This window comes from Notolabrus celidotus, chromosome 8, assembly GCF_009762535.1.
Source record: "Notolabrus celidotus isolate fNotCel1 chromosome 8, fNotCel1.pri, whole genome shotgun sequence".
Classification (NCBI taxonomy): domain Eukaryota; kingdom Metazoa; phylum Chordata; class Actinopteri; order Labriformes; family Labridae; genus Notolabrus; species Notolabrus celidotus.
This window is the reverse complement of record NC_048279.1, coordinates 24339751-24365833: the sequence shown is the minus strand read 5'-3', so window position 1 is coordinate 24365833 and position 26083 is coordinate 24339751. Positions and strand designations below refer to the sequence as shown.

The window sequence follows — 26083 nt, the reverse complement described above, 5'->3', positions numbered from 1 at the left end:
TATTATTTTTAGATTTTTGATTCCAGTTAAAATACTCCAAAACTGGATGGTTGTTTTGATTTTGAACTAGCTGTTTAGCAATGCTTTCAGTCTGTGTGGTAAGCTGAGCAAGTTGTCTGATAGCTGCAATTGGTAAATGGCTAAAGCTTAAGTGAAGGGTACTTTTAGCTTTGCTTAGCAGAGTGATAGCTACCCAGGCTCACTAAGTAGTCCAATCAGCTCCTGCAAGCTTACTGTTAAAACTGTTAAACATTTTACACAGAAAGCTACTAAGAATATCCCTCATATCAGAGGAATTGACTTGTAGTAACCAGACTGTCTTCAATGAGACGTTAATCTATCTTGCAAATTAGCCCCAAAAAACGGGCAACTTGCATTTCTGGCTTTTGTCTTTTTATTTTATTTCAATTGAATGTGAGAATTTTTGTTTTGGAGTATTGAATGTCATTCAAGTTTGGAAGGAACCAGGCTGGCTGTTCAGCACTGCTTCCAGTCTTGAAGGTAGGCTTAGCTAAAAGTCTCAGCATCATATTTTGCATCCATAGACGATCTTAGATGCCTTTGCTTTTATTATGGAGTTACAACTATGCGACGCCTAGGTTAGCTTAGCTTTGCAGAAACACTTGTAGTAGCATTAGAATCAATCATTGATAATTAACAACTTGATTGATCATCCTAACAAGGGGTGGGAATTGATCCGATTTTATCAATGTCAATACCATTGTCGATTCTGCTTATCGATCCAATTCCTTATCAATTCTCCTAACGATGTCATAGGAGTTCTAAAAGTAGTTCTACACAGTCTTCCGCACTAGAAGGAACCATTTTATTTTTTCCATAAATTATGTCTGCACAAGACTGAACATGAACATATTCAATTTGAACATGCTGAACAATAGGTTGACCTCATTCTCAGCCGTGTGAGTCCATACGTGGCCCCTGGAGCTTGGAGGAAAATACTTTTAATTTGGAGAGGTAAAGCGATTTTTCCTCCGGGGGTCATCGTGGAGGTATTTTACCCGCTCTCGGTGCCTCATTTTCGGCCGCGTGAGTCCGGACGTGGACCCTCAAGCCTGAGGGAAAGTGTCCCGACTCCGAAAGGGGAGAGATAGGCAGGGGTTCGCCTCCCCGACGCGAACATGTTCACATGGAACCCTTCTCCACTTCGGCCTGATGCAAACCCCAAGCTTAGAGGCCGAGTCGACAAATGCTTCAGCATATTTGAAGTATTTACACCTAGGAGTTCTGCGTCGCAGAATGTGTGACGTAATGCAACGTCCTGCGATGTGACATCATGCTGGGAAATGAATCGTTAAGAAGAATTGATAACATTTGAGGTGTACAATTCCGATGGAATTGATCAATTGGAACCGGTTCTAAGTCGGATCCGGTTTTCGATTCCCACCCCTAATCCTAACACACAGAAATCTAAAGGCATGTAGATGTAGTTACTGCCTCTATTTCTTATTAAGAACTGTTTATCCAACCCCCAAGTTAGCCTTTATGGGCTTGTCAGAATTCTGACTTTAGATTTCTTATTGTAAATGTTGTAATTGGAAGGTTAGCTTTGTATTGAACCAGGTGGACTAACTCATCTTACAATACATAAGGCAGAGTAAGCTTGTTGTCTCTTAAGCTTCTTGTTTAGCACATTTATAAGAAAGAAAGAAAGAAAGATGGAAAGAAAGAAAGAAAGAAAGAAAGAAAGAAAGAAAGAAAGAAAGAAAGAAAGAAAGAAAGAAAGAAAGAGTATTGCTGAGAATGCAGGGTATTTCTTGGAAATCGTTGTACAAAAGACATTGTACTTGACCTGTTCTGAATTATACTGGTGTATAGAAACTCAGATGGAAGAGTTCATATATCTCATTGTGGATTTTCTCCAGACTGATAGCCATCTGACACCTTTCTGATACTGATCAGATTAGGAGCAGAAGACTCAAACCCATTATCTTGTGAAGCTCAAGCATTTTCACTACTACCATGCCCATGTAAACAACTTTTTTCTAAGAGCTTCTCGACAGACTTACTGTAATGGTTTTCCAGTCTGCTGCACATTAAAGAAGAAAACACACCCTTGGATACCCTTTCACTGTTAAGTATCATCAATTTATGACGTTTAATGCACTTCAGGGGTGTTTTTTTGTGATGAATTGCCATAATTCACTTTTTGGTAAATGCACTTTCTCTTAACCAGCACTTGAATAGCATTCTGCATTACTTACCGGTCTGTTCGGACAACAGTGATACCTTTTCTTCTTCTGTGGATTTGCCTGAACATTGAACTTCAGAGGAGTATTGAGAGACAAGAAGACTGATTTTCAAAATCTGACCTCCATCTCTGATATTTTAGGTGGTTTTACAAATTTCAGAGATTAAACTCAAGCTACATCTGCTGAAATATCTGAGAGCGGCCACATCATTTTTATTTGTTTGAGTTATCTGCTAAAAATACACTTTGCAGTAAAATTGGCTCAGAAGGGAGGTACGTGAGAGGTACATTGCCGGTGGCTGTTTGTTTTAACAGTGTTAATGTGTTTTAGGAAGATGGCTCCATTAAGTGTTTGCGCCTTGACACGTTCTTGCTTTTTTCTTTGAAAGACTAATGACCTTAGCATTTTCCTTAACTGGCCTTTGGCATTGGCAGCTGTGAAACATTTCAACATCAAGTTGATGCTTAAAGTAATTGCTTGGGTGAAGTCCCAAAAGCACTTTAACCTAACGCCAACCTAGTTTTAGCTTTCCATTTAATGCTACATGCTCAGATTGTGATTTTTGTGTGGCTTCCAAACACATATTAAGATACCACAAATATACAAGAGTTCAAGTTCAAGCTTCAACATAATACATTTCGGCAAGATCAAAATGAGATGACATTATTTTTCATTTCAGTCTAGTGAGCAGAGAAGATTTAAGGTTTAGTAGTTTTTGAGTTAAGAATCTATTTGTGTTTTTTGTGCTATTGATAGCTTCCTGGGGATAAAAAGGCAGCATTCTTTGGCACTGTAAATAAATGGCTTGCATGCTGTTATTTACCTCCACATATGACAAAACCACAGCAAAGGCTGGGACTAATTACAATGCAGAAATGTTTCAGTGCCATACAAATGTTTATATTTGGAGCCAGGGTCTGATTTAGCGTCCTTTCATTACACACTGGCTGGCTGCGTGCATACAGCTTCCAGACAAAACTCCAGACTACAGTACACGCTTTGGCTTTATTGGAAGGCTCCTCCACATTTGTGTCCAAGAAAGCTCGCTGTGGTTGTTTATCTGAATGTTAAGCATATTTCAGCGAGTAAAATAAAATTGAATGCAGAAAAACATGAAATAAGCACTTGTTTTGGTCTTGTTTTAGTTGATTTGTTAATTTGGAAAATACCTATTGCAGATGTTTCTTTTGTGTACTGATCAGTAACTGCTGTGTCAGTGGCAGCTGGTGTCATTTGGACATTCTTTCACTAATAATAACAAATAAACAATGATTTGGGGGCGGGGGGGTTAACCATCCTTTCCATGCACATTTTTAATTCATTTAAGCATGAAGAAACCCGAGTGTAAATGCCAAAAACAAAAAAAAGGACCAATAAAACATTACAAAGAAGATCCTCTGTTAAGTAGAAAGTTAAACCTGAAGACCCCGAAAAATCATCACTCTTGTTAATACATCTTCACCACAGCCAAGAGAGAATTCCATCTGATGAGATTCAGGTCGAGCCAATCACAACCATATGATGACAGTAGAGGAGCAGCATTGTTGCATTTTTATGATTAATCAAGATGGCCGACACTCATGTTGGAACATTCTGAGTCTGCCATTGTTCCATAACAAACAGTGGAGTGTAGTTCACATTACATACAGATGGTAAGTGTTAACTTCTCAAATGTGTCTAACCAAATGTCCTTGTATTCGGTCCAACAAGACTGGCGGTATGAAGTGGATTTTGGGGACTAGCAGCCTAGCCTGGGAGCATATTGCTACATTAGACTGTGAAGATATGCTTTTGGAGAGGAAATGACAACACATAGCTCTGATTGAGTGTAGGAATGACTGAAGTTTAGATATTTACACATGTTGAAAAAGCAGAAATGCATCCTATTCCTGTTGATTTTATTCACCGAGTGCTATGAGGATCGTCCTATTGAAAATCATTATTTAAATCATTTGAATCATGAGGAAGGTACAGGTTTCAGTCATAGTAGGAAAGTGGTAAGATTTACTATAGCTGTAGGGTTAAGCTGCAAATGTGCAGACAGCCTCGTATAAAGGCCAAATTCAACCAGATCCGTGTCCGGTCCGTCTCCGGTCCGTCTCCGATCCGTCACGGCACCGCATCTGATAGGTTTCTATTCTAGTCAATCTGTTAACCCCCAATGTATCCACTCCAGTGTGTTTCGGCGCGTCTCTGATCTGGCAGGTCGAACGCAACAGATCACATACACAAGACTTCTATTTTTGCCGGACGCCGGAGCACGACGCATCAATTCAGCACAGAGCAGATGGAGCGGGACAGGAAGTCAGGCACCAAAACAAAATAAAAACCTGGTTACGTTTCAGAATAAAACACTCTGTGTTATCGTTAGATCGTTTTTAACTTAACTATGACAACAAAATGTCATTTTGAGCGGAGCCAAGCATGGAGTCATCAAGTCAGAGGTTTTCAGAGGACCATAAAGACAACATTGGCGAGGAGAGGAGGAGCAGAATCCTTGATTCAGTGATAGCCAAGGGAAAACTTGGTCACGTGACTCCAGCTGTCCGGCAGTCCTGCTCTGTGCTGTGTTCCGAAAACGCAACCGGTGGGTGATGACGGACAAGAGAGCACGGAGCCGGACCGCAGCGGATCAGAGACGGACCAGAAACGAATCTGGTGGAAGTCACGTGTAAGTTTGGGGCTGCAGTCCCGTAAAGGAAGGCTGTGGCTCAGTGGTAGAGTGGGTCGTCTGTTAATGGAAAGGTTGGCAGTTTGATTTTATTTCCTGCTGGCATAGGATGGAATGTCCATGGGTAGGACACTGAACCCAAAATGGCACCCAGTAGCAGTCAGTGTTGATACCAATGGTCCCCAACTGTAGCAACCTTTGCCATCAGTGTATGGATGTGGTGTGAATGGGTGAATGTGATGAATAGTGTCCAAGCCCTTTGAGTGGTTGGCAAGACTGCATGAGCTAGACAAGATAGTATGAAAATGAATGAACAGCTTCACATGTTTGCATCAGAGTATTTGTGGTCAAGTGTTAGACTCAGTAAGCTGTAGCTTTCAGTCTTGTACATGTATAAACATAGAGCCTACTTACTGAAAAAAACATGCAAAATAATCCTGAAACAGGGGGAGGACAGGCTCATACTGTATTTCCACGGTTTGCAACACGCTGCACAGTGCTGTATTCTGCTGGCTGTCAGGCTATCTTCAGTGAGATTGATGTCATGCGCTGCCAACGGGCTCATTTTACCCTGTACCAACTAAGTTGATGACGCATTAGTGACTGACCAGTATTTTCTAAATTAAATTTTCAAAGCTGGCGCCTGTCCAGAAGCAGCTGCCTGTATTCAGCAGGCATCACCAAACAGCCGTTTGCATGTGTCTGGCAGCCTGGGAGCATTCCTACTTCATTTATCCGAATTCTCCAGGCCTTGGGAGTTGACAGGCTTGGTAATCAGTGTCCACAAGCATAATCCCCATGGTCTCAAGGCACCACACAATCAGATCTCTCTCTCTCTCTCTCTCGCTCGCTCTCTCTCGCTCGCTCTCTCGCTCTCTCTTTTTCCTCACCTCCCTTTTTCTCAGATTTTAAATTAAAAAATCTGTTAAAATCACCTTGCTAGAGAAAACAGAAATGTGCATACCACACAGTGTCTGACAGCTAATGTGGAGAGCATGTGTTCACATGTGTGAGGACCATCTGCACCACTTTTTCCAGGTGGAAAATCAATACCAGCCATAATTATTTCCCTTGTGAATCCTCATTTTCAAGTAATATCTATATCATGGGAACCTGCTCTTGCTCCTCTGTCAGCTTAATGTGTTATGTTTCCAGGAATTCTGTACTTTGTTTACAGCAGCTGTAATTTTGTCATGTGTCTGATGAACTTCAGGGTTAATTTAATTTCCATCATTCTGGGAAAGGATTTATTATTCTGACACTAACTGATTTTGTTTGTAAAGGTTGTACCTCTGTTTTGGCAACTTCCAGTGTTTTACAGAGAGGCTCCATGTCTTACTTCTGAGAAAATATGAACTGATAATGAGAAGAACAAACAGAGTACTTGGTATTCATAAGTAGAAGCTATAGACTCAGCTTCCCATGTGAAGTTACTTTGGTTTTAAAAATAAGTCTGGTGAAGGCTGTGTGAAAATGGGAGCCAACAGTACAGACGAGAGGAAAGAGAGAAAGTTTCCTCTACTTTAGTGACAAGAAAGCTGTGATAAACTGCGTTTCCAGGCCCAGCTGCTTCCAGTTAAAGACAGATGACTCCTTCTTTTTCTTTTTTTACCTGTGAGACATTCCTTATCTTTTCTCTGAGATATTTGGTTCATTATCAAACCCCTGATGTGTGTTTGAGATAGACTTGACAAAAAATAAAATAAAAATAATCCCTTCATCCTTAAAACATTTATTTCCTGCATTTATTCATCAGGGGGCTGGTAGAAGCACACTTGGCAAATTAGTTCAGTCATGACTAAATATGGGCCAACAATAAATATGCACAGAATCAGGGATGCAACAGCACAGATGAAAGCTGTATGACTGGAAATAAAAGAAAACATTGTATGCCTCACTAGTTTGACATCACACAAACAATAATGCAACTTTAAAACAGAGACAACTTAGAGACATCAAATCACATTCCTGTGACTCAAAACCCAGACAGCATGACTATAGGCAGTTTCCTCATTACTGCCACCAGTCTCCAAAAAAAGAAGTTTAAACATAATATAAAATATGTGAGTCTCTGTCTGTTAGAAGACTTAATGTGACATCACAGTATAGAAAAGACATTTTGTGTATACATTACCTCAAATGACAACCCCAATATTTCAAACTCCTAATAGATGAGTCATTGTTTCGAGGTAAGGGTGAATGTCATTTGGTCGCCTGTCTTCCAAGCAGGGGACTGCCTGTACTTTACAGAATAGTGAAGTGACTTTTGTGACATTTAGGACAATTGGCTTTTATTTTCTAATTTGATGAACTGATTCCTCTGCTCTTAACCTGGTTTGGGATTTTGGTTGGCGGATCAGATTTCATGAAGGGCCTGTGACACAAACAGCCTCCACTTTGGCCATGCCACTCTTCCAAGGAAACAAAGGAACATGGAGCACACCCAAGCGGCAACCTCCAGTCTAAAAATATGAGTCCAATGCGGAAGTGCTTAAAACTGCAGTTCATCGAGGATCCGCTTGAGGCTGGCTCCGGAAGTACACACCAATTCAAAAAAGCCGATCTTTACAGCAGAAATAAATATGTTTACAGCCTGGTACAAAAGTGTAGAGTGGTAGTCTGGATAGCTCATTTCTTGATCGGCACACACTGTACGGAGGGGTGAATTTTTTCTAACGCGACAATTTCGAAGCTATTGAGATAACGAGTCTTCCAAAGAGAGGCACAGCTGCCTTGATTGACAGGCAGGAACACTGTAGCTGTTGGCCCGGAGGCTCAAAGCCCGCCTCTTTACATCACAATCGCTCGACAGCAGCAATATGGCTGACGCCGACAATTGGCCTCAAGAAAGAGCTTCAGAAACAGATAGGTGACGTCACAGCTACTACATCCATATTTTATACAGTCTATGGGTACACCAGACAAAACAGATAGAAGAATTCATTACACAAACGGTTTATGTAAGCTTGTTTTACTTGCGGATAGTTGTACTTTTGACAGACAACACTGAAAGAAGGGGTCAGCATTAACCATCAATGACGCAAAGGTAATATGACAAACAAAAAATACATGGAAATGTTTTCTGATGCTGATGAAGGCCTTTCATAATATGACTTTATACACCCACAGAATAATATTCATGGAGTCTTTTTCACACTAGACATTTTGACTTAACAGTCATTAGTTGTGGAAAGCACAGGTGTAATAACTTCTCTAACAATGGACAGTGGCTCTGTGGTGTTCAGTTTTCCCAGCAAGCTGTGAGAGTTTGACAGTGAGCCTGAAGCAGCTAATGGAGCTCCAGCCTTCAGTGTTGACATTATTACCACTAGAGCTTCTCCCGGTGTGACATGTGAGGGAATCTTTGGTAATTTAAATTACAAAAAAAGGTCTATTGACCTTTAACATACTTTTAACTAGGTGCTTCTCTAATAGTCAGGCCAACATACCTAGATAATGCAGTTTGGGATTTAGGTTCTCTTGCACGTATACACCTCAATCGTCTCCAAACTAGCTAAGATATACGCCACGGTTCCTATGCCAGACTTTGAACAAGAAGGGAAGTAAACAAGAAGAAGCTCTGTTTTGTTTTGGTTTGGTTTGTTTTATTTGGTTGTATTGTGTGTTAGTGTGTATGATTGTATGTGTTAGACCCCAGGAAGAAAAGTCAATGCTTATTCTTGTGCTAATGGGGATCCTAATAAAGAAAGACAAAAATAAAGCTATTGTATCCTGCATACGAGACGTGCTGAGCTGTATTACCATTTTGCCTCTTGCTAGCTTGTTTGTTGATTGTTTTGGTAGGTGGGTAAGAGTTCAACTGGAAAAAGGTGCAACAGTAACTAGCTGAAAGGGGGCATGTTACAAATTCCATTTGTAACATTGTATATATCTAAATTGTATTCTATCTTTATTAACTATTTTTATTTTTACTTATTTTATTTTCCTTATTGAAACTTCTTGATTGTACTTATGTCTGGGTTGCTGTAACAACCGAATGCAGTTTGTGTGTCCTATGCTGTTGAAAAAACAAATATTTTATTTGTCAGTTAACATTTTATTGTATCAAATTTTGTAACTTGGTTGAAATAAAATTTGTATTTTTATAGAAATCCTTAAACGGGTAGAATTTCAATCTTGTTAAAATGCTACCACACATTTGTAGTTGATATTTTTGTTTTATATATCTATATTTCAGTTCATTAAAATGTATTTTAGAACAAAATAAGGGCCTACAAAGGTTTTATTTCCAGTCTGAAGATTTTTTTCAGCACTCCCTGATATATTTAAAATAAACTGAGTGATATACTTGGTTGTGTCATACTGAATTTGAAGCCACAAGTCTTCCGGTGCCTCTAAAGCAGCCTGGACTTTAAAGGACTAAAAGCAAAAGGACACAATGTTCGCCATTGTGACTGTCTAAGCTGCTGCCCACCTCAATCTATCACAGGGCTGCCTATGGCTCCCAGGAGGCCAGTGCACTGCGCAGCCCCCGCACCACCTTGTCCCCTATGCCTCCCACCACCCGCCTCTGCCGCCATCACCACCCCACCGTGAGTGACAGGCATCCCGTTCTGCCTGACTGAAGCCTCTATCTCCTAACCCTCAAGGACAAATAAGAGGACATATTGTCATCAACTCATCTCTCACATTCCCACGTACATGCATACGCTCTTTTCCTCCCCACACAAACATGCACACACTGTAGCCTACCGACTGCGACCCACTCACCTGTAACAACATCTACGTGACCTTTGCTTAATGCCTTCAGGTGCCACACCGGAACCTATTCGCACAAACAACCTGCAGGTCTGACTGTGCCTGCCGCTTCTCATTCACTCCTTCCACTGTGAGCCTGTGTCTGAAACCATGGAGGTGGTGGGGGCTGTTAAGAACCACTTCAGATAGAAAACTTGAACAGAGGAAATAAACAAGGCATTGTCTGTGAAGGCTTCCTGCGCATTTCCCCTCACACTCCAAAGCTTGGAAGATTTTTTAGCTGCAGAGATCTGAATTCTTTATCTCGTACTGTATATCAGTCAGAGGCATCTTGCGATGAGAGAAAAGACCAGCTGTTCCACAGGGAGAACTACCAGGGGAAGTAGAAGCACTTTTTCAGATAATAACAAGGTTTGGTTTGCAGTAATGTTTCTTTGGCATCAATGTGCACTTCGCTGTAGTGCAGGGTTGTTAGCCATATAACCCTTAAGTGTTCAAATGATTTTAAAAATAAAAATAACATCTAGAAATCACTGTTGTCTTATAAACAAATTCCTCTCATTCCAGCAAGTTGTTTTTGCGCTTCAACGTTCTGTTTGAAATTGATACACTGGTGAAACAACCGGGAGTGGACCTGAACTTTAGATATGAGTTTGTTACTTATTGCCTCAGTAGTAAAACTTCTCATTTTGACAAGAAACTCTGTTGAATTTTGAGGCATCAGTTCTTAGAAATCATGAAATGTGATTTTAAAGAGCTCTGCAGCCTTTAAAGAATTTCCAGAACTCCAAAAAAAAAAAGACAGTTTCTTTCCAAAAAAAAAGGAGTGATTTAAGGACATTGTCAAGCTGGTAGACTTTAAGACAGTTTTTGGAAGGGTATCATAAAATGGGGTGTATAGGATGCACCTTAAATACCATTTTGGTCATCCGAAATCGAGCCACATCTTATACATGAGACAGCAGTATAAAATGCAGAAAATGCTTGGATTATGTTTCTGTATTTTGCTCAGAAGATGACACTCAAGGAAGCAAGCTTCTTCTTCTGAGGCTCAACTACTGTAAGGCAGCGGGCAGGATGGTGGTAATAGTATTAGTAGTAATGGTATCATGCAGCAACATGATTTGAACACAGCATTGGGCAGTAACTGTGCTACAAATGGCGGTTTTCATAGTACTTCTCTTGGGGGTAGCTCTGATGTCTGTGTGTGATAATATGTCTGTAACAGATGCCAGCACAGGTTAAGAATACAGAGGCTCCTTTCACCACCTGATGCATTAAGAGCTACAAATATGGGACAGTAAACTTTAACATGCAGAGGTTTGATGTGAAAATGGAATACATTTTTACTCCTTCAAATTGGGAGGTGCTGGTGGACTGCCTTCCCCCACTCTCCATTTCCTGTCTCTCCTCAGCTGTCCTATCAATAAAGGCAAAAAAGCCTAAAAATATACCTTTAAATTCCTTCAAATTCAGGTTTGTTCTGTTGACTTTTTGTCTTACAAATATTTTTTTAATATCATGTGATATCGCTGCATCATAAATTTTCTGATAACTTTTGTTGTGATAAAGAATTAATATAAATTACTTGCTTGTGCCTGGCAGTGAAGCGTTTATACACTTTATGTAATTGGTGTATGAGTAATAGAAAAAAGTCTCAAGCCCTTAAAAGTCTGTCATCATTTTTGAATCAAAGATGTAGGTGTCCTCTTTTTCTTTGCTGAGCACCTGTCCTCCAAAGTGTGCAATCACGGCCCTGACGCTGATGTGTTTTTGAATAAAAATGTTGCCTGCTGCAGCTTTAATGTCACAGAGCACAGTGGTTTAAGAGTTTCAGACGTTTTCAAAGTCTTTGTGACAAAAGTATTCATTGGATAGCCTTTCAGAGTCCTTGTACAGAGTGTACCATGAATTGGAGATTCCCTCTGAGCTGGCCTTTTATCTCCCTGTTCAGTGTCATATGGGAAGCTAATTAACTTTCACAGGGCATTTTTTAAAGGTTTTGCCGCAAAGTGACAGTTAGTGTAGATTTGCTTTTTGGAAATGGTACAAGATGAGTAAATTATGAAACACGAAGTCCCCTCCAAATCCCACATTGCAGTTTTCAGACGTAAATGAACAAGGGAAATAATGAGATTCAGCACAAAAACAAATTAAAGCAATCAATGGCATTACAATGAGGCAAAATATTATGTTGTTTCCCAAATCCTCCCCTTGTTGAAGCATACATCACACTGCAAGTTTCCCAATGTGCTCAAGCATCTTGAAGTATCCGAAGCGGCGGTATAGAGGCTATTCATTTCTATTTTCAGCGTGCCAATTATGGTGCACAGCAGCAGCTTTGGATATTGAACCAGTTGAAGTCAAACTGTTGTAATACATTATTATCTATTTCACTCTGGTGCGGCGGGGAGATTCTCACGGCTGGATTTTCATCAAAAGTGATAGCCTGCTGAAAATGTAATTCACTGTTTTAGTATAAATCAATAAGCCTCCAGATTCTATTCCCCCATTCCACCTTTATGTTAATATAAAAGAAATGCTCAAATAGAACTTTAATTCACCACACTGACTTGCAGACTGTTTAATAGCCCCAATTTTATCCATAACTGCTCAATTGACACTTAAATTTCAGGCCCATCTTAATTTGGCTTCTCCTGACGATTTTAAGTTCTCCCTCTCTTTGGAGCCAAGGCTTCTGCCACCCATGATAATAGAGATTTATAGCATAGAGCAGTTCTTACAGTGATCTTCTATTAAGAATTATATCCCATTACAACATTATTACTCTGTTCTCCAAGAGAAAAAAGAAAAGCCATACTGTATATGCTGCAGTGTGTTGAAGTGTTCTTTGTCTAAGCAAGCAGACGAAGACACGTTAGATGCTGAACATGTTAAAGACTGTGGGCTGAAAGCTAATTTTGTGTTAGCGGACATTCACATGTTTCTGATGAGGGCAGTAAATCCTGATGGACTCCCATCCGACTGTATTCATTAATCATGCGTCTCATTGGCCAGGCTCTGATTTGCCGCTGAGACAGATGAAGATGAACTCAGCAATATATTTCTCATCATAACACAACCCTCACATAAATATTAATAGCATCTTTTTAGCTGGTGGGCATGAATCATTTTTCAGACGGAGAATTTTAAGAGCTACCCATGCGTGTCCAAGAACACTACACAAGCAAGCAGTTGTGATAAACAACACTGCTTTAAGGCAACAGTGAAGAGAGGGCTTTGCCTGTTTGGGAGATTAAAAGGTCTTTATTTTGGGCACTTTATATCGCACAGTCTCTCATTTGACTTTACAGATTGTCAACATAAATATCGTCAATGCACAAGTGATTGTTTTCATCTATTATGGTCAGAGGTTGCATGTGAGACAGACACAATGTGTAAGAGACTCTGCCAATGCTGCAGTAGTTGATGTTGTTATTGTTACTGCTTAATAAAAATAGTACTTAAAGGCTAATCACATCTTTTTGTCAGTTATTGTCTAGCTTGAGCTCTGATCAACTTAGCATCACTTACTTAAATAACAACTTTGGACGAGTTAAAATCTCTACAATCCAATCCTTAAATTCATTTTGCATCGTTTTACAAAGTTTAACTCACAGAGACTCATTTGCATATAAACAGGAGACTCAAAGAGCATGAAGACTCCATTCTCAATTATTTATATTCCTCGCCTGTAAGGGTGCATTCAATTTTATTTAATTCAATTCAATTCAATCTTTATTGTAAACAGGAAGTCCAGATAAGAACACAAGACATTACTAAAATGAAAAAGCCCACTGAAACTTCAAAAATACAAAATTCTAGCATATTCACAAACAAAACAAGACTATGGATTTAAAAGAGATAATTTAACACTCTCTCCACAATCTTGCAACCAATCGACAATCATCAGCAATCATCAACAATCACCATCCCATCATCTGGGAACAGGTGCCAAGTTTTCAGTTATCTAAGTGTAGCCAGCAGTTACGAAAACAACTTCCAGCCAAGTCTCCCTTTTCCAGGCTTGATTTAAGTCTTCTTTAAGTAAATTCGTAAACATCATTTCTTGGTCCATTACACCCCCCATGTAGCGCCTGTTAGGGTTCACCAGTAGGTGTCATTCAACAATAGACGCAAACTTCATTCAGCCTTAATACAACATTGATTTACTATTGGTCTTAAGCATCATGATAAAGATATGTTGAAGTGCAACATTTGTCAGGTCTGTCCTCAAGAGGAAAAGAAAGCCACTTTTGAAATGCTTTTTTGTTGAACAGAGGTTGGATCAATCATTTCTGATGCATTCCAAGGAGGTCGGGAATCTAGCCATTAATTGGTTCCGATTTTTTTACTCAAGTTGAAACGTTCAATGAAGATATCTGTTTATGTAGATAATTACATTGTTGTCAGATTAATGGAGCGACGCCTGCAAGCTAGTTCAGGCAGACAACTCGAGCTGCAATGCCATACACGTCACATGTCCCACTCTCTTATCCATCATCCAATCCTGCCCTCTGCCTCTCAAATTGGCGGTCTATTTAAACTGGGAAAAATCTCCCATCTCTCCCTCTGCCTGTCAACGACTCTGCTGCTGCATGCCATTGCTGATATTTCTTCTTCCCCGCCGCCTCCCCAGCTTCCACCTGCAGGCTCCGGGCGTGTTTAGTATGTTTTGCTCATCACTCCTCAAAGTCTGCATGTAAACTTTCTGCAGGGAGTGATGAGGCCGGAGCCTTGGCGCCAAACATGAATATGTTTTTGCTGCTACAATAAACAATTAAACATGAGTTGTCTGACTGAACTACCAATGTGAACAAATGTCAGTATAGTTGAGGACTGTGAAAAAAGCACCTGCTTTTGCTCTCCGCACTGTCTTTCTTGCATACAGTAAGTGTGCTGATAAATTATTGGTCAATACTGCTCAGACTACAAATGTACCACAAACAAAAACCCAGAATATTCCCATGATGAAAATATATGCCCCTGAGATTACTAGGAATCCCCAAATAGGGATTACTGTCTCCATAGCTCGAACTGGCAATGTACGTAAAAACATTTCATTGGATATGGAGAAGAAATAATGTTAGTAGAAAACTCTCTCTCTCATCTCTCATCCCTCATTAAAGTGGGGGACTGGGGGTAGGTAGAGCGTACAGCCTACCTGGGCAGGGATGAGCTCTAGCCCTAACAGGCTTTTCACTCTGTCTATGCCTTCCCTGTCTTCTTTCTTACATCTTGCCACTCCTTTCTTTGCTGTGCTGTGGGTTGTGGGAGACCATGTGGTGGGGTTGGTTGTATAAGTGTTGTCACTACCTGGAGCTCTCTTTAACGGTGCCTGGGTCTGTTAAACCTGGTAATACTGTGTGGGTTGGGTTGTGACACTTCACTTTTGGGGAGCAGTCATGTTGTCCATTGTTATATACATTGAGTAAGGTTTGATCAGTTAAAGGTTCAGTTTAAGAAGGTCCATTGAAATGTGTTTGTTAGTTATGTAAGGTATATTACATCATGTGTCTTGGCTATTGGATCATAAAGCTTACAGTGTAAGCAGACAGCGTGACTTTAAGTGTCATCCTGAACCTGAACTCTTTGTTTCTGGTTAAATAGTCCAGTATCTTATCCTACCTGACTTCTGCCTTTGCTTCTGTCATACAGTAACAAACACAGCCACCAGAGGTCGCCACCTGCACCTACCCACAAGAGTAAATAGGTACATTAGGGTCACACTGTTGTATAGAACAGATAGAACAGTCTCTTTAATAGTCAGCCATCAGCTATATTATTAACAAGATGTCGAAACAAACCTGATAAATGTATTGTTCAAAATGCATTTTAAATATACTACGAACACATATAGCAAGTATTCTGAGAGCATTTTTCTATCTCACATCAGCCTTATAATCAGACTGAATTGCTATTTTCTGACTGTCTCAGTGTGACATTTTCTTTTTTGACATCTTTTCTCTGATTGATTTCAATCTGAGACAAGCAACACATTGCTTCTGTCATGGTCACTCTCTGTCATGTCAATTGAAAAAATGTAGGTGTGAGGGTTGTTGTTTTATTCTGTTTTTTTTTTTTTTTACCTGTGCAGACATGTCAACATCATAAGCACTCTTTGCCATTTCAGTGGAAATTTTCTGTTGTTTTTTTCTTGGTCTGAAACAGGAAGATTCTAACCTTTTATTGGTCTGATTGTTTTTCTATCTTGGGACATAGCCGTCAGCACCATACTTATTGAAAAGCAGACAAAAGTCTGAGAAGTGGGCAACAATTCAGAGGTCGGGACTCGGGACAGGCTGTTCTTATATAGCCTGACTCTATAACACACAGTTGTTTAAGAAACATTAGTGACTTTTGAAAGGTCATTCTGGGTGGACTCTGCTTTGACAGGCTTTTACTTTTCTTTGGCACAAAAGCCACAAAAAGTGCAGCCAATGATAAATACACTTGTGTTTTGCTGATCTATTTGTCACAGTGATGGACTGTTGTGTATGTCCTTTCAGGTGTACGACCATCAGTACAAAGCCATGCTGGATGGCGTGGAGACCGACAGCATGATGGAGATTGACCCAGGTCAGAGCATTGAGATCTTCAGAATGGGAAACGGGAGCAAGGAGGTTGTGGAGGTGCACGACTTCAAGAATGTAAGTAAAAGATTAAACAAATCCATGAAGGCTGTTTGTCTTTTCTCTGCTATACTTGTGTCTCCTCTTCAGCACAGGAAGAACAACTATGTGCTAATCCTGCCCTTTTCAGTTGACAACATTTATCCCTATCTTCTTCAACAATGCTCCGTCCTTTTAAATAAAAATGGTGATATAGTTTCGAAGCATCTGAGAAAGAAAGTCATTGAAAGACAACTCAGCATGGTGTACACAAGGGTTTTATGTTTTAGTGCGCACAGCAGCCTAGAAAGGAAGATTAGTCTCTTCTGAAAGACTGTTTTTCTCCTGCTAATAATATACAGTAACTTCTTCAGAGTACAGAGGCAAACACTATTAAGAATCCATCTCTATTTGTTCCTCAAACCTTTTTTTTCAACTGCAATTTTGTCTCCAGCAGAACTCATTAACTTACCTTTCATTCCTAAATCCTGCTGGAGTGTGCAGGAGGTTACACACACGCTGCACCTTAGAGACAGAAGCGTGCTGCTTGACTGGGTAATGAATGCTCTTATTTTGGCTCCATTATTTGCTGTGAAATGTTGGGATGCAAGGCTGGAAGTTGCAGGATACACCTCATCGTGAAAAAACACGAACCTATGTTGAGTTGTTTTTGTTTTTGTAACAATAGTCTTTGTGAATTTAAAATGGCAGTATGATGGAAACTAAGCAAAGCACTGGAAAACTTTAACCTCTGCAATCAATCTTTCTTTTTCTTTCTCTCTCTCACTAAGCCCATTCTGTGTGCCCGCGCCCCACATACCCCCACACACACACACACATGTATAAACACGCATGCCTGTTGCTTGTTCCGCTTCCTGTTAGTGAAGCACATCCCCTGAGGAGATTCGTTTGATTCAGTGCTCCACCATGGAAGACTAAGAAACAAGCGAGTGAGCAGAGTAATTCAAACCTTATTGTGAGAAAGAAAAAAAGGGGGGTGAGGAGGAAACCCACACAGAACTTACAATAGGGTGTACTAAGTGGTAGCTTATGTGCTGATGTTAGAATAGATTTTTTGAATACAAAAAAGAGGGGTCTGTTGCATGTTATTTCACAGCTACCTTTAAAACAGACTCCATCGAGCCGCGGGGCTGTGTGAGGAATGGAAAATGAGGGGATTATGCCACCAGGACTGTGTGGACCACAGGCAAAATGCATTTATTATTGTTTCAGTCAAATACTAAACTCATTTTAACCAGAGAGAAATGGACAAACTGGAGACAGAGAAACACTGAGAGAGAGTCACGGTAAATGAAAACTCATCATAAATATCCTTGGCAAGTGAACAAAAGCACATTTAGGACAATTGCATTAGAATTAAAACATGAAAACAAATGAGTGTAAACATTTTAAATGTAAATCGAAGGATCAAAAGAGAGTTAGGACGCAATCAGAAAATCAGCACCTGTTTTTAGAAACACGATTTTGCTACCTGGAGAAGTCTGAAAGAAAACAGACTAAATGTATCGTAGCCTACTACAGTTTCTGACAGCAGCCTGCACAGACGCTGATGCAGACTCTGACACAGACACAGCTATCAGCAAAACAACTCAATGGGATGTGACTAACTATGACATACAGCCCTTCTGGCCATGATTTTAATTAAACAGTGGCTTTTTGTTTGTGCCATTGACTGTATATCAATATGGACATCAAACCTCCATGCTCCTCCCATTCTGAGATGTGAAGCCATAATACCACCTCATGGGAAGCTCAAAAACTGTACTGGTGCAGCCAAGGCACTCACAGAAGTCATCTGGTTTGTGGAGTAACCAGGTAAAACTAAATTCCTCAGAAAAATGAACCTGAGCACAAATAAGCATGATAAGGAACATCAAATTATATGATGTTTGTTTTAATCTTATAGTTTGAACCATGCTCCATCTGTCTACATGAGGGAGGCAGGGTTATATTGAAGCCAGTCAGTAGGGGGAGCTCCAAATATTTTGCCTTCACAGTCAGTGAACACTTGTGGTGTCCATATTAATTATGGTTTGGACTACGGGTACTGGAAGGACCAAGAGGTGCATGGTTCTCTTCCTTTTCCCACCCTTTAAGGGTGATGTCTATTTGCTTTAGTATCAAACTTCACATTGTGTTAGAGTAAGTGCAGCTCTCAAAGCTATGGGCCCCACTGGTTTCTTAACCTAGTGTAAGAGAAAGCTGGTTTTGGAAGCTTACTGTCCAGTCTGATTTCATTTATACTCAAGGTAACCACAAAATGAGGCCCAGGTAGCTATTGCATGTAACAAGAAGACTAGTTTGTTGTGGGAGTTCATCTTATAGAGCTACTCCCTTGCTAAAAGAATCTGGAGTTTAATAACGAATGCACACGACTTCTTATTCGGAAAGAAGAATGACTGATGAGGAAACTCAAACAAGCTGTTGCAACTCACAGAATGACAACACATTACTAAGTCAATTTGACAGTGACAGACTTTTGCTTATGGGCTAACTCCAAAACATTACAGATATCAAACATTAGAGCAGAAAAACGTGTGCTCACTCAAGCTATACAAATGTTTATCCAACTAGCATAACAGATCTAGCCACATTTAGCAAGTAAATATACATTCACAAACTAATGTGCTACATACAGTGTTTTCAGGTACTTTTGTGAATTGATATTATTTATTGATGGGTTTATTTCTTTAAACAAGTAGTGTGAGAAGTGATGCATGCTATGCAAGAAGTTAGCTAACCAAATAACAGGCTGTTCAGCCCCCTGACCTCTGAAGGTCTCTTGTTTCAGGAGGTCATGTGACATTATGTTGGAAAAGAAAGAAAGGACACTTAAACATCAAGAGCTTTCCTGTGTAATTTGTACTTTTGGAACAACATGGACAGTTGTGCTCTTAAGTTTACATACCCTAGCAGAATTTGTGATAACAGAAAAGCCTTTTTTGTCACTCATGGTTTGTGGTTGGGTAAAGCCATTTATTGTCAAACAACTGTGTTTACTCTTTTTATATCATAATGACAACAGAAACTACCCAAGAAATCATAAATTCTACCAGGGTATGTAAACTTATGAGCATAACTGTATATATTTCTCAATAAAGTGGTTTTCATGTGGCTTCAGGCTAGCTGACAGGTTTACCTGTGCCTGGACAGGGCAACCCAAGAGCCCTGTAATCCCTGCTGCTCTCACTCCGAGTCAGGTGCCACATCATCTTCCCTCAATCTGGCCAAGCAACAAGTCTTTATCACCTTAACTTTCTCTCTCCTCTCCCTTTCTGTGTGCTGGTGGCTCAACTACTACAGCATCATGCTCATCTGTACACTTTCCCTTCCTCTCAGTCTCTCATCTCCAGAGCAACAGCCAACAGAACTTTCGTGTTTACGGTGTATTAAGTTTAAAAGGCCAAACTATTTTTGTATGGAGGGCGAGTGGCCGAATGGAGGGCGAATGGCCCTCTGTCCCAGGACCTGGGACAGCAGACCCCACTTGTCATTGGGCATGTGTGGCTCTTATTGTATGATGTTATAGTTTTGTATCACATGGACATTTTGAATTTACATATTTTCTTGTAGAACAGTTAACTACATTCTCTCTGTATTAGTAGTTATCACACCATATAAACCCCAAGGGTAGTTTACTGTTGTTTAACTCCCTCCAATGAAAAATGACTCGTAGCTTGCAAACATATGCTCACCTCTCTCAGAAAACTTTTCTCTGTGTATCAAACTCTATTCAGTATTGGTATTCTTTTATACTTTTTTGCTGTCTGCCTTCAGATCGCCTTCAGCCATGAGGATGTGCTGGTCAGAGGGGAATTTCATGATAAAAGCCTACCTTTCTTTCTTCAGCTGTACACTGAACCGCATCCTTTTCAAAGAGCAAATAATAGTGAGGCACAAATAATACCCTGCAGCATTCATCTGTCCAAATCCATTCCTCAAATATATAAATGATGTTGATGGTATCTATGCAATGACCAAGCTAATCGCTGCTGGCATGGCTTTGGTTGTTTGATTTTTTTCACTGGAGCTGAAGGATGCATGCGGTGACATGTCTTCTGTTTCCTTGATTAGACGCAGATGAGCATCTCGCCATGGATATGCTAAAAAATGGCAGCGCTTTTCCATTTCTCATCTCCGTGTTAATGTGCCCTTCTTCATTTTCTGATTGACCAACCCCCAGTAATCACTGTATCTCATCACAACATCGCCCTCTCCTCTTGTGCTGCAGCTCACCAATTCAGCAGACCCAAATTAAACAGAGACTCATCACAATAAAGCGCGGCACAAACATTATGCTTTTGTGCTTGAGACCATTATTGCCCCATCCTTTTTCCAGGCTGATGAAATTACACGCGGCAGATTATGACAGGCATCACTTTGTATCATGTCTTGTGTGCGGCTGGTATCTGGTTCTCAGAGTGACAGCTCCACAGAAAACATAGGAACAGCCACCACATGGTCAAGTTAACCAATTCAAAGGAGACTTCATTGCAATCACCGTGTTGCTGTAATTAAATTTAGATTGAATCAAGTCCATTTTCATGGTACTGCTCATTCTGGTTGATACAATTTAAAAGCCTCGTGGCAGATGTAGATCCCGTCGTCTGTTCTAATACGGTGTGCTGAATGAACAGCACTACTCTGCAGAAAATAAATTGGATACAATCTGATCAAGTGAAAGTCTTTCAGACTTATTCCAGCTGAATATCTTAGATTAACATAGAATGGCAGCGAGAGAATTAACTGATCTTTCTTGCCTATTGAGGCTCAGTGTGTCAGAGTGAATAGAGCCCCAGTCCACATGGCGGAGGATCATCAGTGGATCTGAAGAGACTGACTCCACACTTGACTGCGCAGATTAAGAGAGTGACAGGGACCTATGACTGCCTAATTCAATGGGGGCACTCTCTGTAGAAAACACTTCATTCTCAACAATGTCGCTCGGCTCTCCTATGCGATCTATCCAGCTATAAAGTATTATACATCCACGTTGAAACACCCCCGCCTTTTACTTCTATTCAGCTTGAAAGCAAGATCTCTGTTGCAAGGGCCGAGCAGTCATCAATTTTATACCAGGCTTAAAGAAAAAAAGATCAAACGTACACCTCTTCTCACTCATTAGGTTTTAACTTCTTTGACTTTTTTAAGAGCTTTGATTATGAGCAAAAAGATGGGTGTTTTAAAATGATCGCTCCAGTTACGGGGTATCCACATCATAGAGAGCTAATGAATCATACATACATCTGAATTTCTGAGCATCTCCTTCATTTCTATTTCTTTTTTTTTTTCAAAGGGAATCACTGGGATCCGGTTTGCTGAACATCAGAGGTGCTACATCAGGACCCAAACCAGAAAGCTACCCACAGTGGCAGAGGTGGAGGCTGAGGACACGGAGTCAGTGGTGAGTTTCCTCCCACAGCTGTCTGTTCCTCGGATCCTCTGTAGTCCTGCAGAGGCTGTCATGCATATTGTCGGGAGATAACCAGAGTAGAGCACTGAGAGCACAGCACAAATCCTCAGCCTGTCCATCTTATCCCGACTCCCCCGCCCCTCTCACTGAAGAATAAACTAGGGTTTGTGATGCCTGTGAAACTGTCAGAAAGCTGCCCACAAACCCGTAGCCTCTTTGTGGCTCACTTCAAATGCTGTTTGCTGTCAATCTTGAGCCAATATTAATTTTTAATCATCTCCTCCAAAGGCTCTACCCAAATAGCCTAAAGGGGGAAGGGTGCAAGAGTGGTCTGAGTGAGAGGTAAGCCATTAAAACCGTATTTTTTAAGAGAGGATTGCTTTGTAAAATCCACAAGGCTGCCTCTCTAAGTTTAGGGAGATTCATTTTTACTTCTCTGGGATTTTTACAGTGGTATGTGAACTTCTGCAAAAAGGAAGGGGAAGAGATTCAATCAATCAAAATCCTCAATTTTTCTGTGTCACAGTGCATTTCACTGAGTGGGCTGTATGTTCAAAGAGAAAATCCCACTCTCAAATGTCTTCTGCTCGCATGCTCTCATTTACATTTCACATTGTAGCTGGGAAGAAGTACAGTAGCTGGCAAATATCTGACGCTCTCGGCTCGCCGCTTCAATTTAAAAACAGAGTAAGGCAATTGTCAGTCCAAGCAAAACCCAGACTCAGTTTTAACTTTAAGAACACAAGCTGTTACACCCTACAAAAACAAAACACTGTTTTTTTTTTCCATCTCTCATCTACATAACGTCTGATCCACGTTTACACATACTAATTGCCCTAGCAGCACCATATGTCCATGCCATACCTGTCTTCTTTTGTGCACTGTAAAGCCTAATTGGCTTAATTCATAGTTTCAAAGTGAATCAACCAAGTCCAAGAAAGGGACGCAGACTTCTACTAGTAGTCACTGACGCCCTTATTAGGATTGCCACAAGCTAACTTCAATATTTATACTATGTTCAATAACTGACCAATATAACAGATTCCTCATGATATTTCCATTAGGTTGTTCCAATCAGTCACTTAAACAATCATACATGACTTCAGACTTGCTTTGTGAGAGGATTATGATAATGAGGCTAAGCAATGCAGCCTTGTGTCCTTGAAATGAGGTTTCTATGCAGCTGATTCTGTGTTTTTGGGGGTATCTTGCCTCATGTGAACCAATGTAAATTCAAGTGCTGCACACTTGTATAAATGAGTGCTAATAGAGATTAATACTCAGTAAACGGAAGATTATTGATTCCAGTGCTCTGGATATCTTTTCAAAGTCCCACATGTTATTAACTAATCTGTTGCTACAAGCTCATTTTTAAAAGAATGATATCAAAACAATTAAAAGAACTAGAATTAAATGTTTAGCAGTTACACTTTGCAACTTGATGGATAACTTTGTTCAAAATTATTCATCTTTACAGTGGTGTGGAAACTTGGTTTAGGTGATAATATTTGTTGTTTCTTGACATGGTGAGGTGTATAAGGAACAGTTCCCATCACAATCACATGACTAAGAGGAGGAGATTAAGGTAATTCTCATGACTCTGGGCTAATTATGATGCCTCTATAACATCAAATTAGCTTAGCTTAATTTTAAAGCTAATTTCCCCCCCCTACAGTGTGTGCCAATCGAGAAATGAGCTATCCAGACTACACTCGTCTTTTGTACCAGGCTGTAAACATGTATATTTCTGCTATAAAGATCGGCTTTTTTGAATTGATGTGTATGTGGTTTCCGGTACTTCCGGAGCCAGACTCAAACGGATCCTCGATGAACTGCAGTTTTTAGCACTTCCGCATTGGACTCATATATTTAGACCAGAGGTTGCCACTTGGTCAAGAGGGGAAACCAGAGGGAACAAATAGCTTCCCTTTGCCTGAAAGATATGACTACTAATACACACAAGTATCATGAATGAATATAGTGTCTGTTCAAGCTCTTCAATATCTTAATTTTAACATTGACTTGTTTAGGCTTTTTTGCCTTTACCTTTTTTTGTCAAGGCACATTGATTACCTGTGGTCTCATGTAAAAAACAGTGCATGGAATCCATACTAAAAGTGTACAAATGCTAAAGTCCCCAAAAGTGGCGTGCGCCAAAAAAAGGTTTGATTTATAAAATTGCGCTCACACTTGCACATAATGTTCTCTTGGGAATATATGCACATGGACCAACCTCGTACCCTCACATGCCCATATTCGCCTATAGATGGTCAATACAAAGCACCTTGTGAACAACAATGCCAGCAGATCAAAGGTTCTTACTACAACAGCAGTGAGGAAGGTGCATAATAAAAAGTCCCTGACACAGAAATAGAGGTGCTTGTGAATGAAGTGGAGAATAGAGAGCATATTGTTTGTTTTTCACAGCAGGAGAGTCACAAATAAAATAAAAAACATTGAGTGAAACCACGTTGCTGTAACATCCACATAGTCCTTCAGCTGTGCCAGTGCATCCATCATTCATCATTACCCATGGGTGTTACTGCAGTATTTATTTACAGGACCCACACTGATTTTTTCATATTGAGCCAGAGTGCTCACGTCAATCAGAGTTCCTCTATCTCAGATATTGTTTGACAGAAGTTTGATCCATGGATTTAAGCTTGCAGCTTGGCCTGGACTTTGACTGATTATCAGGATATGTGATAATTGTGGGAGAGCCGTCTGTATACATTGCAGGTGATACAGATGTGACGTGACGTGAAGGCAGTGTGTGAAGCAGCCATCACTGTGATCTTTCTGGAAAGTAAAAACCACACTTGGTGATACAGCTCAGTTTAATAAGATATTTATACAACTAAAAAGTACTGAATTTCTGCTCCATGATTGTTTTAAGCCTTCTGATGTTACATCTGATTTTAACACTTAAAGTGATAAAGTTCGGATATAGTCTGGTTTTCCTCTCAAACATTGGAAGAATGTGAAGGTAAGACAAAGGTGATTAAATATTTAGTGCACTTTAAAACATTCTTGTATTTTTTTGTGGCATACTGGAGACAACTCACTACATTCATGTGTGCAAATATAATCTGCTGATTTCATTTTAGTGATATTGATGACATGAGTCTGCTACTGTACTGGTATTTAATGGAATTTAATTAACAGAGAGGGTCAGAGTTTGTTTTAATAGATCACAAAAAAAGCTCCCAATGCAGACTACAATGCAGACATAAATACTCCAAGGATGTATTGGTAAGCTATAGATCCACAAGAGTAGTGGCATGGGTAGGTAATGCAAACTGAGGCAACTAAAGTTCTATGAGTTTCAAGGGAACGAGACTGGAAAAGGGACCGTAATGCAGACATGTATAGATACAGGACCAGGTGCTGATATAGCTTCAAAGGATATTAAAGTCTGACATACTTGCATAAATCATCAACTTTGACAATTTGGGAGATGAATAAGTGGAAAAGTGCTGCTGTATATGCTTCAAGGCTGATGGGAGACTGCGGAAACATGGTGAGTTGATAATTGAGTAAGGTGTCTTGAAGATATTGAACAGGCCTGGAGAAGAGGAATTGGACCAAACACATGGACAGAAGGGCTTATTCTGAGTAAAAGAAGAAAAAAAATGTAACAGTAGTAAAAAATAATGTTAATTTGAAAATTGCTGATGTGCACCAGATAAATAAAGGGTGCAGGACCAACAACTGTCCATAAAAATGACATTGATTTTCTCAGGCAACTCCCGGCAGGAAATTAAATGATTGCATTTCCTGAAATGTCAAAGTAATTTGGAGCAATAATTGGACCAATATGTTTGAAACAATACAAATGGCACACAATATTCTGTAACCAAGTTCATCTCCAAAGTAGGTAGTTCTATTAGATGTTTCCCCACTATATTTACACCTCTCCTTGCTAGCGCTAGTATTGCAGCAAAGGATGTTTTTCCGAAGGAGAAAAAAAACTCTGGATTGCACAAGAGAGGCTCAGTAAATATCAAAGGGGCCATATTAAGGTAATAAAACATGACCTTGGCCTGACTTCGCTGTGCTCTGTTCTCACATTAGACAGCGACCCCTGATCCATCCTCTTTGAAAATCCACCCATGTGACCCTGAAAAAGATCAGCACAAGTTCCTCCTCAGGTGGTGAAACACATGAAGCTCACACGGGTTAAAGCCGAGCACTAATGGTTCCTAGCTTAACCCAGCCATAGGCTTACAGGAGAGAAGGCTCAGAGCAGGCGCGGCAGGCTTTCGAGCCGAGGTAAAAAACAATGGCAAAAATTGTGGAAAAACTGCAAGCGGCTGATAAGGAAATGCATCCCCTGCGAGGTAAAACCAGGTGAAAAACACGGATTGTTTGCCAGGGTTTTTTCCTCCCTTCTCAATTTGCCTCCTCTACAAAATGTCTGAGGAGTAATCCCTTAGCT

At 40.2% G+C, this 26083-nt stretch overlaps 1 protein-coding gene across 1 annotated transcript in view; it reads left to right on the top strand.

The window, feature by feature from the left end:
• Positions 1 to 26083, top strand: part of tnmd (tenomodulin) — a 59056-nt gene that overhangs the window by 17873 nt on the left and 15100 nt on the right. Inside the window, exons 4-5 of the mRNA XM_034690461.1 lie at positions 16110 to 16250; positions 21529 to 21636. Of these exons, the coding sequence (XP_034546352.1) occupies positions 16110 to 16250; positions 21529 to 21636 (249 nt within the window). The remainder of the gene's footprint in view (positions 1 to 16109; positions 16251 to 21528; positions 21637 to 26083) is intronic.